General features: G+C 45.6%; 1 protein-coding gene across 1 annotated transcript in view; it reads right to left on the bottom strand.

Annotated features, from left to right (window-relative positions):
* The window catches only part of DTWD2 (DTW motif tRNA-uridine aminocarboxypropyltransferase 2), a 382,802-nt gene that overhangs the window by 123,638 nt on the left and 242,722 nt on the right, over nucleotides 1–16,442 (bottom strand). Inside the window, exon 5 of the mRNA XM_075341886.1 lies at nucleotides 12,646–12,838. Coding sequence (XP_075198001.1) covers nucleotides 12,646–12,838 — 193 coding nt within the window. The remainder of the gene's footprint in view (nucleotides 1–12,645; nucleotides 12,839–16,442) is intronic.

The following is a 16,442-nucleotide window of genomic DNA, read 5'->3' as shown; positions in this document are numbered from 1 at the left end:
AGTTGATACTCTCTTTCAAAGTTTCTGCCCCTCCCAAACCTAGGACTCAGAACAGGTCCCCATTCTAGCTGAGGGTAGCTAAGGGTAAAGTTGTGTCCTCTCTTTCTCTAGTTTTTGTTGAAGAAATACCCAAGTCTCAAGAGCTAGCCCCTGACAATACTCTTTTCCAGAAATTATTTGTTCCTCACCCAGTATCATCTAGGAGTACTGCAGGAGTCTCATCACTCTGTCCTTGTAACTCACCGCAGTATTAAAATATTATCCAACTAATAAGTAGGACATTTTTGTGGCCAAGCATACTTCAGGATTGTAGCAAATATGTTACAGCCTGCAAAATTTGTGCCAAAACGAAAACACCCCAAATTTGTCTTGCTGGACCTTCCACCGCTCTTACCCACTCAAAAAAGACTTTGGACCCATATCTCCATGGACTTCATCAGTGATCTGTAGAAGGATTAATATTGAATTGTCCTTTTATCTGCTTATCACCGAAGGTTGGCAATTCAGTGGCCTCCAGCTAAAATTTCCCCCTTCCCCATGTGTTCCACAAATTCTTTCTAAAGACCTACCATTTACCAGAGTAAAGGGGGTGTTACACACAGCAATATCGCTGGTGAAAGCACCCGCCCCCGTCGTTTGTGCGTCACAGGCAAATCGCTGCCCGTGGCACACAATATTGCTAGGAGCCGTCACACGGACTTACCTGCTTAGCGACGCCGATGTTGCCGGTGAACCGCCTCCTTTCTAAGGGGGCGGTTAGTTCGGCATCACTAAGTCGCCACCCAATAGAAGCGGAGGGGCGGAGATGAGCGGAGTAACATCCCGCCCACCTCCTTCCTTCTGAATTTCAGGCGGCCGTAAGTAAGCTGCAGTTTGTCGTTTGTCGTTCCCGAGGTGTCACACGTAGCGATGTGTGCTGCCTCGGGAACGATGAACAACCTGCATGCTCAACAATCAACGATTTTTTAAAAGGAACGATGTGTCAATGATGGACGATAAGGTGAGTATTTTCCATCGTTCCTTGCTGTCACACGCAACGACGTCGCTAACGATGCCGGATGTAATCACGGAATCCGTGACCCCGGCGATATATCGTTAGATACGTCGCTGCGTGTGACGGGGCCTTAAGTTAACCTTAAGTTTGACATAGAAAAGATCCTTGATTCCCGGATAATAAGGAACTCTGTCCACTACTTGATACATTGGAAGGGCTATGGTCCAGAGTAAAGATCTTGGGTGTCAACTAACAACATCAATGCCGACAATCTTATTAGAAGTTTCCTTCGGTCATTCCCAGACAAGCCCCATCCAAAGAGTCTAAAGGTCCTTTGTAACAGGAGAAGTACTGTGACATTTGCGCACTATCAACTTCTGCTTTACTCTTAAGCCTGCTTTACACGAGACGATAGATTGTGCGATAGCACAATCGATCGTACCCGCCCCCGTCGTTTTTGCGTCACGGGCAATTAGTTGCCCATGGCACACAAACTCGTTTAACCCCCCTCACACATACTTACCTTCCGGACGACCTCGCTGTGGGCGACGAACGTCCACTTCCTGGAGTGGGCGGGACGTTCGGCGTCACAGTGACGTCACACGGCAGGCGGCCAATAGAAGCGGCGGGGCGGAGATGAGCGGGATGTAAACATCCCGCCCACCTCCTTCCTTCCATTAAGCCGGCGGGTGCCGCGGGAGGCAGGTAAAACTGTTGTTCATCGTTCCCGTGGTGTCACGCGGAGCAACGTGTGATGCCACGGAAACGATGAACTACTGCCGCCATTTTAATTAAACAATTTTATGAAACCTTACGACGAGTACACGACTCACGATTTGTGAGCGATACTGCGTCGCTAGGAGGTGTCACACGAAACCACGTCGTGCGGTATGCCGGATGTGTGTCACGAAAACCGTGACCCCAACGACATATCGCACAATCTATCGTCTCGTGTAAAGCCCGCTTTAGTCGATGCAGAGTGACTATTTAGTAGTCCTGTATTACTCCTGGGACTTGCGGGTCTGGCCAGTCCAGAAGCTACAGGGTTTCTAATAGCTGTCAGCACTGAGCGGGCCTGTGGGTTTCATGCCTATTCATGGTAGCTTTGCTGCTGCCAGATGACTACTAACAGTGTGCATGTGATGATAGAAAGATAGATATGTATCTCTCTTTTCTTCTCTCTCTTTGGGATGTATTGTTTGATACTCCAAAAATTACAATCTAATAAGGCATTTTACATCTATTATATTGCCTAAAATGCTGGAATAAATAGTGGTACAATTGTACATAATATGTAGACTGTGACGACTCAGCACTTGAGTGAGCTGTTCTTAAATAGGCCAGACGTATGGATCCTTTTGTTTGTTAAACCAAGATGAGACTGATTGGAGCCTTATTGTCTGTAAATATGTATTGCCTCAGCCCTTCTGATTACATAGTTAAGAGGAAAATTATGCAGTCGTATTGAACTTGTGACCAATGAGAGAGCAGCCATCTGCAACCAATCCTGTAAAATCCAATACTTTGAACTGAGAACTGAGAGCTATAAAAGGGCCTTTCTTCTGTCACCAGTAAAAAATATTCTACATGCCCTCGGCCAAGGAGCTGCTGGACCTTGGATAGTTGGCCCTGGAAGCCCCCCAAGTCATGAAGACTTTAATCCCTGGTGGGCCAGTGTAAGGGTGAGACTCTGTTGCTTGTACCATCTTGTGTTCTTGCAGGGACTGTACAATATGTTTTTGCCTATTGATCAACCAATAAAGTATTTACCAATGTGTGGTTCACTCACCCTGCGTTGTCTGAGTAGTGTTTTGCCCATGGGGAAAGAGTGTGAGCGTTCAGTGGGATGAGCCCTGGTCCATGTGGTCTTTCTGATGCAAGGCAGTACAGCGTACGAGAGCACCCACTGATCCTTGTGTCTCCATTAAAGCCACAAGACAAAAACAATGTGAAAACAGCTTGTGACATATACCCATTCTTTCACTTGCCATGCTTTTAATTTGACAGGAAAAGGGCAGTCAGGAGTACAGCTCACATTTTTACTTTTTATCACGCCATTCAGATGCATCTGAAGCCAGCTTGACTTGTGTACATAGGATATTAAACGATTGCTCATCAACAAACTAGCAGCTGATCTGCAGATGTTTAGTGCCCCAAGCTGGGCAATGTAAATGAAACCATAGGCTCCTTTCAATTTACAAAACTTTATGTGACAGATTCATGCAGAATTCTGGCCCAAAATGTCATACATTTTACAACTTTTGGCATTTTTACATCAGTCTCAGCTAGCTCTGGCAACTTTTTGAAAAGAGGTTGATGATGGGGTTGGAAGAGGCATGGCCAAGCGCTCCAAACAAATGTACCATGATTTACATGACAAAGGTAGTGTTAAATGATCCAAATTCACTTAAAAGGTGCACGCTTCAATGATTTTGCCGTGTCTAAAGGCCGCTTTACACGCTGTGATATCGGTACCAATATCGCTAGCGTGCGTACCCGCCCCCATCTGTTGTGCGACATGGGCAAATCACTGCCCGTGCCGCACAACATCGCCCAGACCCGTCACACGAACTTACCTGCCCGGCAACATCGCTGTGACCAGCGAACCACCTCCTTTCTAAGGGGGCGGTTCGTTTAGCGTCACAGCAGCGTCACTGAACCGCCGCCCAATAGACGCGGAGGGGCGGAGATGAGCGGGTCGTAACATCCCACCCACCTCCTTCCTTCCGCATAGCAGCCGGGAGGCAGGTAAGGAGAGCTTCCTCGTTCCTGTGGCGTCACAGGGAGCGATGTGTGCTGCCGCAGGAACGAGGAACAACTTCGTTACTGCTGCAGTAACGATAATTGAGAATGGACCCCCATGTCACCGATGAGCGTTTTTGCGACGATGCAAAATCGCTCATAGGTGTCACACGCAACGGCATCGCTAATGCGGCCAGATGTGCGTGACAAATTCCGTGACCCCAATGACTTCGCATTAGCGATATCGTAGCGTGTAAAGCCCACTTTACTCCAGAGCTCACTTCATTAAAAGACTGGTGTGCAAAACTCCAGTTTAACTAATTTGGGGCCTATGAGTTTCTGAACTCTGGGAACCAAACATGCTTCCATAAGCAGCTACATATTACATTTTCACAAACATGATACTGAATAAAAGTCAGGCCACCAGCAGGACATTATCACTTAGGCCAAATAACAGGCTGTGCATTGCCTATTGCTTGTAGAAAGTCCAGCTACGTAATTGTGCTAATGCACTCTGCTCACAGCCAGTCATTCTAAGTGATAGAAAAAAGGCTAAGATAGGAAATTTCTCTGGACTTCCAATTATTCACACTGTGTCATCAAACCACTGCAGAAGTCTTGTGGATGTATCTATCAGTGATCCGAATGCATCAAAAATAAACTAAAAATATCCAGAGCAGTGACGTGTTTAGTAATCAGTCTAAACGTATACAAGTTCATACGCTGACCTTACCTTTAGATTCAGAAAACTTTTGATACATTAAAGTTAACTGGCCCACTGGGCTTAAAGTGATCCTGTCATCTGATTCATAGTGCCCAAACCAAGGGCAGCATGAATCAGACCCTGGCTGAAAAATTACTCCAGTCTTTCAGAGAAAGTATACATATCCCAGTGCTGCTAGTGGCGATTTACAGGTCTCTCTCTATGGGATACACTAGTACACAATCCAGGACCTCCAATTGCTAATAAGAGTTGCTCACCATCAAAGCTCCTCCTGGTAGTAATGTTAAGGAGAAATCCACATTTTTTGGGAAATCTCCTTCTTAACAGTGAATGTCTGCTGTAATCTCAGATTCAAGGTCACTGAGAAATTCAGACCCCCACAATATAGCTGGTATAAATTCCTTTCTAAGTAAGGTGCACACATGGGGCGTGTTTTATTATTACAAGCCTTTTTATAGAATTGTAATGGGTTATTCTCTTAGGAAGATTCCTAAGTATGCCATTGGCTATATTAAAAGCATATGCAGAAAGCCTGTGATGTTTATCTATTTTTGGGACTTCCCTTCCAGCCCCTCCTGTTTTCCGATTCCTTAACTTGCAAAGTCTTTGTCACTTAACTCAGTCATAAATTTGGACTTGCGCATATAGCCAGTCATTGTTCTTCATTCTGCACCCTTGTCTCACAACATCAGCTGCTGACCTTGATGTACACATGCTTACAGTCTCTATCTTCTTACTCATATAGAAAAGAAAGCTTATCTATCAATTATATATCATATCACTGACTTAGGTGAACTATCTAAATAAAATATAACTTTTATTTACAATATTAATAGAAATACAGCAGGGACTAAAACATAACTTTTACTGATGACTAGATAAAATCAATAATAATAACAATAGTAAAGTGCTAGTGCATATAGTGTGCAAAGAACAAAATGCCACATAGCAGCGCATAGGCTTGATCTCACCCAAGCTTCATCCATGAGCTGGACTGTACATCGGTCCCAGAATGAGAGGTCACAGGCCGGAAGGATAAGGTGGAAGGGTATGTTACAAACCCTGTCGTGCCCGTGAATAAACTTCCGCCCTGACAAGGGCAGCACCCAAATGGAATGTCTGCCCCACAACCAAAAAAGCAAACAAATAGTTCTTCCCGACGCGTTTCCCTCTCAGTAGTGAGAGTTCCTCAGGGGAGAAGGAGGAAAAAAAATTGGGAAAGATCGACCACCATTTGCCCAGCACACATAGGTCTATCACCGTTTTGGCCTGTGCTGATCCCTGCCACTGCAGGTCGATCTTTCCCAATTTTTTTTCCTCCTTCTCCCCTGAGGAACTCTCACTACTGAGAGGGAAACGCGTCGGGAAGAACTATTTGTTTGCTTTTTTGGTTGTGGGGCAGACATTCCATTTGGGTGCTGCCCTTGTCAGGGCGGAAGTTTATTCACGGGCACGACAGGGTTTGTAACATACCCTTCCACCTTATCCTTCCGGCCTGTGACCTCTCATTCTGGGACCGATGTGCAGTCCAGCTCATGGATGAAGCTTGGGTGAGATCAAGCCTATGCGCTGCTATGTGGCATTTTGTTCTTTGCACACTATATGCACTAGCACTTTACTATTGTTATTATTATTGATTTTATCTAGTCATCAGTAAAAGTTATGTTTTAGTCCCTGCTGTATTTCTATTAATTTTTGGACTATTGGGCATTACATCTTCTGCTTAGCAGACCTGCTGTTATATTTACAATATTAATACTTCAATTCCACCATGTCTCAGTCGATGCAACACCATAAGTGTCATGTGATAAACGGGATAACAATATGGGGTAATTTTACTAAACACAAATAATAAATTTGTGACAGGTAATAATTGTGGCCAGTGATAATAGTGCCACTAATATCCACTGTTCCCTAAATAACCATTACTAATAAAGCCCAGTAATTAACAAAATCCCTGTTTTAGAATACAGCATAAATAATAGGGGGAGGACGCACAGGCAAGGGGTCGGGAATCACTATCAAAACCAACCCAAGTAATTAGCAGCTGCTTTTAATAAAAAAAAAACTGTTAATTTTACAAACTTTACTTGCTTGTGTTTCAAAAACTATACATTGGAGCTGATAATTAACACTAGAAGTCCCAGAAATTTCGAGCTCCCCCTGAAGTCCCAAAAGAGGGTCAAATGACCCTTAGTCCAAACTGAATAGAACTAACTAGAAACTAAATGGCTAAACTCAATGAAAAACAACAACCTTCTGTGGTGCGACAGTAATGGCCTTAATTACAGAACAAAAGACGGTGATTATAGGATGTTAGCTAAAATCCTGCAGGTCATTCGACCCGTCTCTGGGATCCAAAGGTAGAAATGTTAAATGACCCCTCTCTGGGACTTGTAGTGTTAAAGGTATGCATAGAATTAGACAGATAGTGCCAGTATAGCACTGGCTTTAGGTTATATAGGAAAATCCTAGTGATTGGTGCGCTTTAATTCTGATTACACGAATTGTTCCTGCATTTCTCATCAGTTTCCCATTCTGCAGGCACTATCTATAATTTTCAATTTTTGCAGCTGCTATGTCTCCCATACATAACACAGCACACAGAGGGATTCCACCTCTTTATTTAGCGCACAGATAGAGGCAGCAGCAGCACCAAGTACTACTAAGCAGTATAAATGTGAATCCAGCTCTGAGGAGAGGTAAAAGACCTGTAAGAAAGCTCAGCATGATCTTTATGTGTCTACCATTGCCTGTTATCTCACTCTGCTCTTCAATCCTCCTCCCCACTAATGTAGCACAACAGAGCTGGATGATTTCCACAGTACACATGATATTGTCGGTTATAAGTGAATTAGGGAGAAATGTAGAATTGGTGGAGGAAGGTTGAACTAGATGAACCTAGGTCTTTTTTGAACCTATGTAACTATGTAACAGGAGGTGTACCCTGACACCTTACTGAGCTGGCAGTCTGTCTTATCTTCAGCAATAAGATATAAAGTTGAGCTATTATTTCTCAGAAAATGATGAGTTCATGAGGCAGAAGGAATGGGAAGAAGTGCTGCACAGGATGAAAAAGCTGCAAATTTCTCTGATGAAGTATATTACAAAAGTTTTCTATATTCGCCTGCACTATTGATTATGCAAAAATTGTGGATAGTACAGTTCCAATTTAAGGCCTCATTTAATCATCCATGAAAAACAGTCTCTATACAGACTACAAAGCACGAAATGCCCATGGGTCTCACGACCAGAATCTGACAACTTCATAAGCATCTATATATATAATTGCCTTATTCTGTCTGTCTGTCTGTCTGTCTGTCTGTCATGCTCCGAAATTGTGTCCTTACGGTGACACAAAGCTGATTGGCCGCTGGGCTCGCCATGGCCCCGCCCCCCCCCACGGATTGGCCTCTCGCCCCGGCTCTCTGCAGGCCCCGCCCCCCTCACGCAATGCACGCTCGCTCTGGCCCAACTGACACGGAGCTCCGATTCCCAGGTGAGTACACACACACATCAGATCACACTCACTCTCACACACACCTCACACATCACAACATGCTGGGATATCGCTTGCTTCTACACCGGCTCCGTCAGGATCCCGGCAGCGCCAGACATAACCTTGCGATGCTGGGATCTTGACGGAGGCCGTGAAAGCTGGTAACCATTACACACATCGGGTAACTAAGGTCCCTTAGTTACCCGATGTGTATCATAGTTACCAGTGTACACCGGCTCACACTCACTCTCACACACACCTCACACACACATCACATCGCATCCACACATCAAGGTCCTGCAGCTGCGGAACATACACACACATAACAGCACACACACACACACACATACACACACAAATCAGATCACACTCACACACACCTCACACATCACATCGCATCCACATACTCACAACATCCTGGGATATCGCTTGCTTCTCGGCGGCGATACTGTGCTGTTGTGAGCTTCCAGGACCTGCCGGGGGATCACATGGCCAGAAGCATGTGATATCCCCGGATGTTGTGAGTATCAGCGCGTATGTGCAATATCGTCAGTGTGTGTGTCTTTGTGTGTGAGTGTATGCGATCGGGTGTGTGTGAGTGTATGCGATCGGGTGTGTGTGAGTGTATGCGATCGGGTGGGTGTGAGTGTATGCGATTGGGTGGGGGTGTGTGGGTGTGTGTGAGTGTATGCGATCGGGTGTGTGTGAGTGTATGCGATCGGGTGTGTGTGAGTGTATGCGATCGTGTGTGTGAGTGTATGCGATCGGGTGGGTGTGTGTGGGTGTGTGTGAGTGTATGCGATCGGATCTGTGAGTGTCGGCAGAGGAGCACGGCGTGCTGGAGGAGGCTGAGAGGAGAGAGGCTGAACCTGGGGAAGGCTGGGATGGGGAGGCTGATGCTGGAGACGGAGAGGCTGATGCTGGCGCAGCATGGCGGATGGAGCACCTTTGGGAGTGCGCAGCATGGCGGATGGAGCACGTTTGGGAGTGCGCAGCATGGCGGATGGAGCACGTTTGGGAGTGCGCAGCATGGCGGATGGAGCACGTTTGGGAGTGCGCAGCATGGCGGATGGAGCACGTTTGGGAGTGCGCAACATGGCGGATGGAGCACGTTTGGGAGTGCGCAGCATGGCGGATGGAGCACGTTTGGAAATGCGCAGCATGGCGGATGGAGCACGTTTGGGAGTGCGCAGCATGGGGGATGCAGCACGATGGGGAGTGCGCAGCATGGCGGATGGAGCACGTTTGGGAGTGCGCAGCATGGAGGATGCAGCACGATGGGGAGTGCGGAGTATGGCGGATGGAGCACGTTTGGGAGTGCGCAGCATGGCGGATGGACCACGTTTGGGAGTGCGCAGCATGGCGGATGGAGCACGTTTGGGAGTGCGCAGCATGGGAGATGGAGCACGATGGGGAGTGCGCAGCATGGCGGATGGAGCACGTTTGGGAGTGCGCAGCATGGGGGATGGAGCACGATGGGGAGTGCGCAGCATGGTGGATGGAGCACGTTTGGGAGTGCGCAGCATGGCGGATGGAGCACGTTTGGGAGTGCGCAGCATGGCGAATGGAGCACGTTTGGGAGTGCGCAGGATGGGAGATGGAGCACGATGGGGGGTGCGCAGCATAGGGGATGGAGCACGTTTGGGACTGCGCAGCATGGCGGATGGAGCACGTTTGGGAGTGCGCAGCATGGGGGATGGAGCACGTTTGGGAGTGCGAAGCATGGCGGATGGAGCACGATGGGGAGTGCGCAGCATGGGAGATGGAGCACGATGGGGAGTGCGCAGCATGGCGGATGGAGCACGTTTGGGAGTGCGCAGCATGGGGGATGGAGCAAGATGGGGAGTGCGCTGCATGGCGGATGGAGCACGTTTGGGAGTGCGCAGCATGGCGGATGGAGCACGTTTGGGAGTGCGCAGGATGGGAGATGGAGCACGATGGGGGGTGCGCAGCATACGGGATGGAGCACGATGGGGAGTGCGCTGCATGGGGGATGGAGCACGATGGGAAGTGCACACCTCCCCCCAACACACACACATACGCGCGCGCGCGCACTGCACAACACACCACACCACACACACACACACACTGGGAACCACAAACAACTGCCCTACACAGACACCCACACACACAGACAACGCTGCACACACAAATATACGCACATACCGCACAGCACGCACATTGCACAAAACATACCTCCCCCCAAAACACACCACACACACACAAACTGCGCAACACACACACAACGCTACAGACACACAGCGCTCCACAAACAACGCAACACACAAACAACACCGCTCTCACCCCCCCATCACACCCAGACAACATCCAGAACATGTACAGCGCCCTACACAAACACTTGGTAACTACACACAACAACATCTATATATATATATATATATATATATATATATATAACAAAAATCATACATGAACTACACAATACGTAAATTCTAGAATACCCGATGCGTAGAATCGGGCCACCTTCTAGTATATTAAATTCGGCCAGTCCTATCCATCCCTACAAGACCTAAATATTAGCCTTTCACATGGCTATACTTTGGTTCCTAATTTTATGTCTGGCTCTTTTTCTCTTAACTTGCTTCAACTTCAAATTAACCTTCTAAATGAGGACTTTACTAGTCTTTCTAAATCTCTGAAAGTTGGAAACTTGGAGATTTTCTACTACAGAAAGGCGGATCAGTCCATTATGGATTTACTGCTACACATGAGCTATCTGATGACATTTTTATATTCTTTTTATTTTTTTCACATAACATTGTCTTCACATCTTTTTTACAGTGTGCATTAATGATCACGTACAAACTTCTCTTTTTATATATAGTAGAGAATGATTTTTCCCCTAATATGGGGGAATTAGCACCTGCTTCATGGGGTTTTGGTATTCTTTTGGATCAACATGTTATGGTACTGGTTGAACTCGATGGACACAGGTCTACCATCAACTTTGAAAACTATATCACTATATCTGGTTTGTAAATGGCTACTTTCTGTATCCTTGTATATGAATATTCCATACATGTTTACATTATTGCATGTGTTTCAATAAAATTTGATTTTTTAATTAAAAAAAAACACGAATATCTTTTAAAGGGAACCTGTCACCAGATTTGGCAACTCTAAGCTGCAGCCACCACCAGTGGGCTCTTATATACAGCTTGCCTGAATACTGTATGTAAGAGACCAGGATGTGCTGTTTAACGTAGAAAACACTTTTATTATACACCCCTAAGGGGCGGTCAGGTCTGATGGGTATCGCTGCTTTCCGGGCCGGCACCTCCTCTCTGATGCGATCTCCGTCCTCCTTCTACCCTGCCTCTACGTCATCCACACAAGTTGACATGGGGGTCCTGCACAGGCACACTTTGATCTGCATTGCTGAGGGCAGAGTAAAGTACTGTAATACGCAGGCACGAGGAAAGGTTAAAGACCACCCGCTCATGCGCATTACAATATTTTGATCTGCCCTGAGCAGGGCAGATCAATGTGTGCCTGTGCAGGACCTCAATGCCGGCCAGTGTGGATGACATAGGACACATCATGCACACTGGCCTCAGAAAAAGGAGGACGGCGATCGTAGCAGAAAGGAGGCGCCGGACTGGAGAGCAGTGACACCCATCGAACCGGACCACCCCTTAGGTGAGTATTATAAAACTATTTTTTTTATGTTCTACACAGTAGCCAGGGCACTTATATACACAATATTCTACAATGTTGTATATTAGAGCTCACTGGTGGTGGCCACAGCTTATAGTCGCCAAATCTGGTGACAGGTTCCTTTTAAATAAAATACGAGCGAACCCAGTGGATTTAACATAAAGTAACCTTTAACAGATGATACCACAATTAACTGTATATCCAGTCATGCACATCAATTACAGTTCTGCATGTATTACCGGATTGCAGTAAATTATAATCCTATTATAATACTGAAATGATCTATACAGTAAAAGACCGAGCACTTAAATACCATCAAGTGAGCAAAAGGTCATGTTGTTACAGAGCAGCAAAGCATCTAGAACAATTCAAGTCAATGCAGTATTTTATGAATGACAGCAAGGATACTATTGACATTAGGACATAAAGTAAGCATCTATTGGGCAAATCAGCAAATGCTATTTAGATTTGTCCTTAGACAATGATAGATGACAGCCATACGAATGGATGCCGACAACTGGGAATAGGTTTCCTCCTCACCATGACCCCCAACTCAAGTAAAATTTATTGAATATAGTTCATTTGACATCTGGTGTGCACGATTTATGGATTCTGTCTGATCAATGTCTTTGTGAAGAATTGCTTGGGTGGATCTTTAATAAAGCAAACACTAATAATTTCCCGTTTTCTTCAATACGGTTCAGGAGAGGTTAAAAATGATATCAAAATTACAGCAAAGCTCAAGTGTCAGCGCTCCCTTCTGCTATAACTTACCACTGAGGCTTTTCATCATATCATAAAAAATATTTCCAAAATCATCCCTGAAGGTACAGAGTTATGACAACGTCAAACATAGGTGTAAGCAAGCCGAAATGCTGTCTGTCATTGTCTTGTTACTGTCCGTGATTCATGAATAGCATTACTCTATAAATAAACCTAAACTAAGAAATGCTCCATCTATGGAACACACACAGGCACTAATGTTATAGAGGGATAAGTCTGATTTACCTGCTTTGGCAGCCGAAAAAGAGAATTTTTGTAGAATATGTCTTTGGCCTGACTCCATGTGCCATCTATTATGATGAGGGAGTATGGGTGATGATTGTCTTCTAGGGACAGCTCTTCCAAATTAGCTGCTTCAGCTCCAGGATACAGGATAAAAGTACCAGGTTTCCTGCAAATGGCAGCTAGTTCTGGATATCTAGAAGCAAAGATGAGATGCTGTGAACACAAACCAGCTTTTTTTTTAGCATACATAAAGACCCAGTCCAAAAGGTTGGTATGAGATTCAAATAACAGATTGATGGTGTTCAGTACTGATGATGATTAATGGTAGTAAATATCAAAATGTTGACAATTAAAGGGAATCTGTCAGCTGGTTTTTGCTACTTCATCTGAGAGCAGAATGATGCAGGCAAGGAGATTCTGAATCAAACAATGTATTACTTATATTACTGGCTGCAGCTTTTCTGACACAATCTGAATTTTTAGGTGTAGTCCTGTAACAGGGTCCAGAGGGCTGTCCCACGCAGACCAGGATCTCTAGAGAGATTTACATTGACAGTAGGGTGTCAATCACAGCAGGGGGTGTGCTGGACTGCCATACACATTAGTTTCTAGTCCTGTAATGATAAAAGTACTGCTACTTAAATATACATAGCAAATAAACAAAAGATCGGACTGTGACAAGACAGGCCTGCCTGAACTTTCTGTATTAACCCTTGCAGCATGCTGGCTTACATTGTAAAAACCTGCTGACAAATTCCCTAGAAAAAATAAAACCAGGCATAGAAAACAACTATGATTCCACAAATCTGTGATGAATATATGGATTATGTATTATAGTACATTTACATTAAATGTATTATACGTAAAAACAGCAGAGATAACGTTGTGTCCTAATAATATGTTATTAGGTGCATGAGAACTAAATGGTTGAATTTCCGGGGAAAAAAAAATCATTATTGTTATTTTGTATAATGTATGTAATCCCTATGAATGGGTTGTGCAACACACTGTGAAAGCAAGCTGAACAGCCTCTTTATTGTAGTGTTACATAGGGAAACACAATTATATCTTAGGGGTTTTTTTTACTTTTCTTTTGGCACACTAATGTTATCAGTATTTCAAAAGCATACCCAGTATCTGCCCCTAGCCTAACTATGAAAATCACAAAACCTATTGTTATGGATTTGATTCATTTACCTACTAAAATTCACTACTAATCAGTATTCTCACTAAACTAACCGTTCTCCATCCCAAATGCAGCAATCAGGGTTATTTTCTGTCTAACCACTATGCTACACTGATGCTTCCATCCTGTCAACTACAATGGTTCATTTACCCACAAACCTCTTCAGAGTGTTGCACAGCCACACAGTTTGTTGGAAGCCACGACTAGGGTAGTAGATGGTGATAAGAAAGACTAAAGGCTACTTTACACACTGCGATATCGGTCCCGATATCGCTAGTGTGGGTACCCGCCCCCATCTGTTGCGCGACACGGGCAAATCGCTGCCCGTGTCGCACAACAGCCATCACACATACATACCTGTCCGCCAACGTCGCTGTGACGGGCGAACCGCCTCCTTTCTAAGGGGGCGGTCCGTGTGGCGTCACAGCGACGTCACTGAACCGCCGCCCAATAGCAGCGGAGGGGGCGGAGCTGAGCGGGACGTAACATCCCGCCCACCTCCTTCCCTCCTCATAGCGGCCGGAAGGCAGGTAAGGGGAGCTTCCTCGTTCCTGCGGCGTCACACGCAGCGATGTGTGCTGCCGCAGGAACGAGGAACAACCTCGTTACTGCTGCAGTAACGAGATTTGAGAATGGACCCCCATGTCGCCGATTAGCGATTTTGCACGTTTTTGCAACGATGCAAAATCGCTTATCGGTGTCACACGCAACGGCATCGCTAATGCGGCCGGATGTGCGTCACGAATTCCGTGACCCCAACGACTCCGCATTAGCGATGTCGCAGCGTGTAAAGCCCGCTTAAGACTTAAGCGGGCTTTACACGCTACGAGATCGCTACAGCGATCTTGTTGTTGTCACGGATTTTGTGACGCACATCCGGTCGCTGTAGCGATGCCGTTGCGTGTGACACCTATGAGCGATTTTGCATCGTCGCAAAAACGTGCAAAATCGCTCATCGGCGACATGGGGGTCCATTCTCAAATATCGTTACTGCAGCAGTAACGAAGTTGTTCCTCGTTCCTGCGGCAGCACACATCGCTCCGTGTGACACCGCAGGAACGAGGAACCTCTCCTTACCTGCCTCCCGGCCACAATGCGGAAGGAAGGAGGTGGGTGGGATGTTCGTCCCGCTCATCTCCGCCCCTTCGCTTCTATTGGGCGGCGGTTCAGTGACGCTGCAGTGACGTTGCTGTGACGCTGAACGAACCGCCCTCTTAGAAAGGAGGCGGTTCGCCAGTCACAGCGATGTCGCAGGGAAGGTAAGTAGTGTGAAGGGTCCGGGCGATGTTGTGCGACACGGGCAGCGATTTGCCCGTGTCGCACAACAGATGGGGGCGGGTACGCACGATGGCGATATCGGTACCGATATCGCAGTGTGTAAAGCGGCCTTTACATACTCTATTTTCTAATCTAACCACTATTTTCTGCAAGACTGCCTGTAGCTGGCACCAGATCTCTGGAAAGAGCTATCCCGGATAATTAGGTTAAAAGTTATTCACATCTCAGCTTTTCATCGATCAGAGAGAAATAACTCCATCCAAGCCCTTTATAGAAACAGTTTACCATAACTATGTAGTTTACTTCACTGCAACAGACATTATTGGGAGTTCTGGGAACATTATAGAGATGGCTCAATGTACGTACCAAAAAGCAAAGTCTACTGCAATTATTGCTTCTACATTTACATTTAGTGCTATTAAAGGTAGAATCATTTCTAACAATTAAACAAATAAAATGCACTAGTGGCTAATTATCGCTATTAAAGTACTAAAAAGGTAACTGGCCTATGTAAATGGGTCTTGAATAGTGATGGGCGAGCACTAAAATGCTTGTATACTCGCAACTCAATTCGAGCTGGTCAGATGCTCGGATGAGCTTGACGTGAATAACAAGCATTATGTAAAGTTAATGATTGACCTGTTTGGGTCTCCGCCTACATAGCCAGCCATAAAAAAAACATTTCTGGCGGGAGGACAGTTTATTCATTTTGGGGGGTCCACACTACATCCGAGAACATTGTTTCATTCCCTGGAATAGCCATTCAGAGACTGTGAATGGCTCTCCCTGCGGTGCCTGCACACATAATGCAGTGAAGTGAGCCTGTGTGTTGTGGTCGTTGTTTCACACATGAAATATCTGAGAACCCGCGATACTTGGCCGACCTCTGAGCACACTAATGCTCAATCGAGTAACGAGTGGTGCAGAACACTCTTTTTCATCACAGGTCTTGAAAGCACTAATTGTAATGTGCTAATTGAGCTTGTACAAAATTAATTTGGCCACAATCAGTCCCCTTCTCTGAAGGTGAGTTGAGACACAATGGAGCAATTCTGCAACAGATTTCACCATTTTATCTCCTCCTTTCTATGAAATAAATTTTGATTAGGTCTCCAGCTAAGTTTTACACTTACAAACATTTCAATGCCACATTTGGAAATTTAAGGCCCACACTTGGACTGCTCACAAAAGGCCAATGGATAATCGCTTTGCAGCAGTTTTGCTCAAATCACACCCTACTGCAGTTTGTTCAAGGAACTCTCTTGGAAAAATCGAATCCGTTTCCAAGTTTATAGTACTGCTCAAGACTGTGTGGGCACAGTGGAGCAAGTCA

This window comes from Anomaloglossus baeobatrachus, chromosome 1 (assembly GCF_048569485.1).
Source record: "Anomaloglossus baeobatrachus isolate aAnoBae1 chromosome 1, aAnoBae1.hap1, whole genome shotgun sequence".
NCBI classification, from domain to species: Eukaryota; Metazoa; Chordata; class Amphibia; order Anura; family Aromobatidae; genus Anomaloglossus; species Anomaloglossus baeobatrachus.
This window is presented reverse-complemented; position numbering and strand designations above follow the sequence as displayed.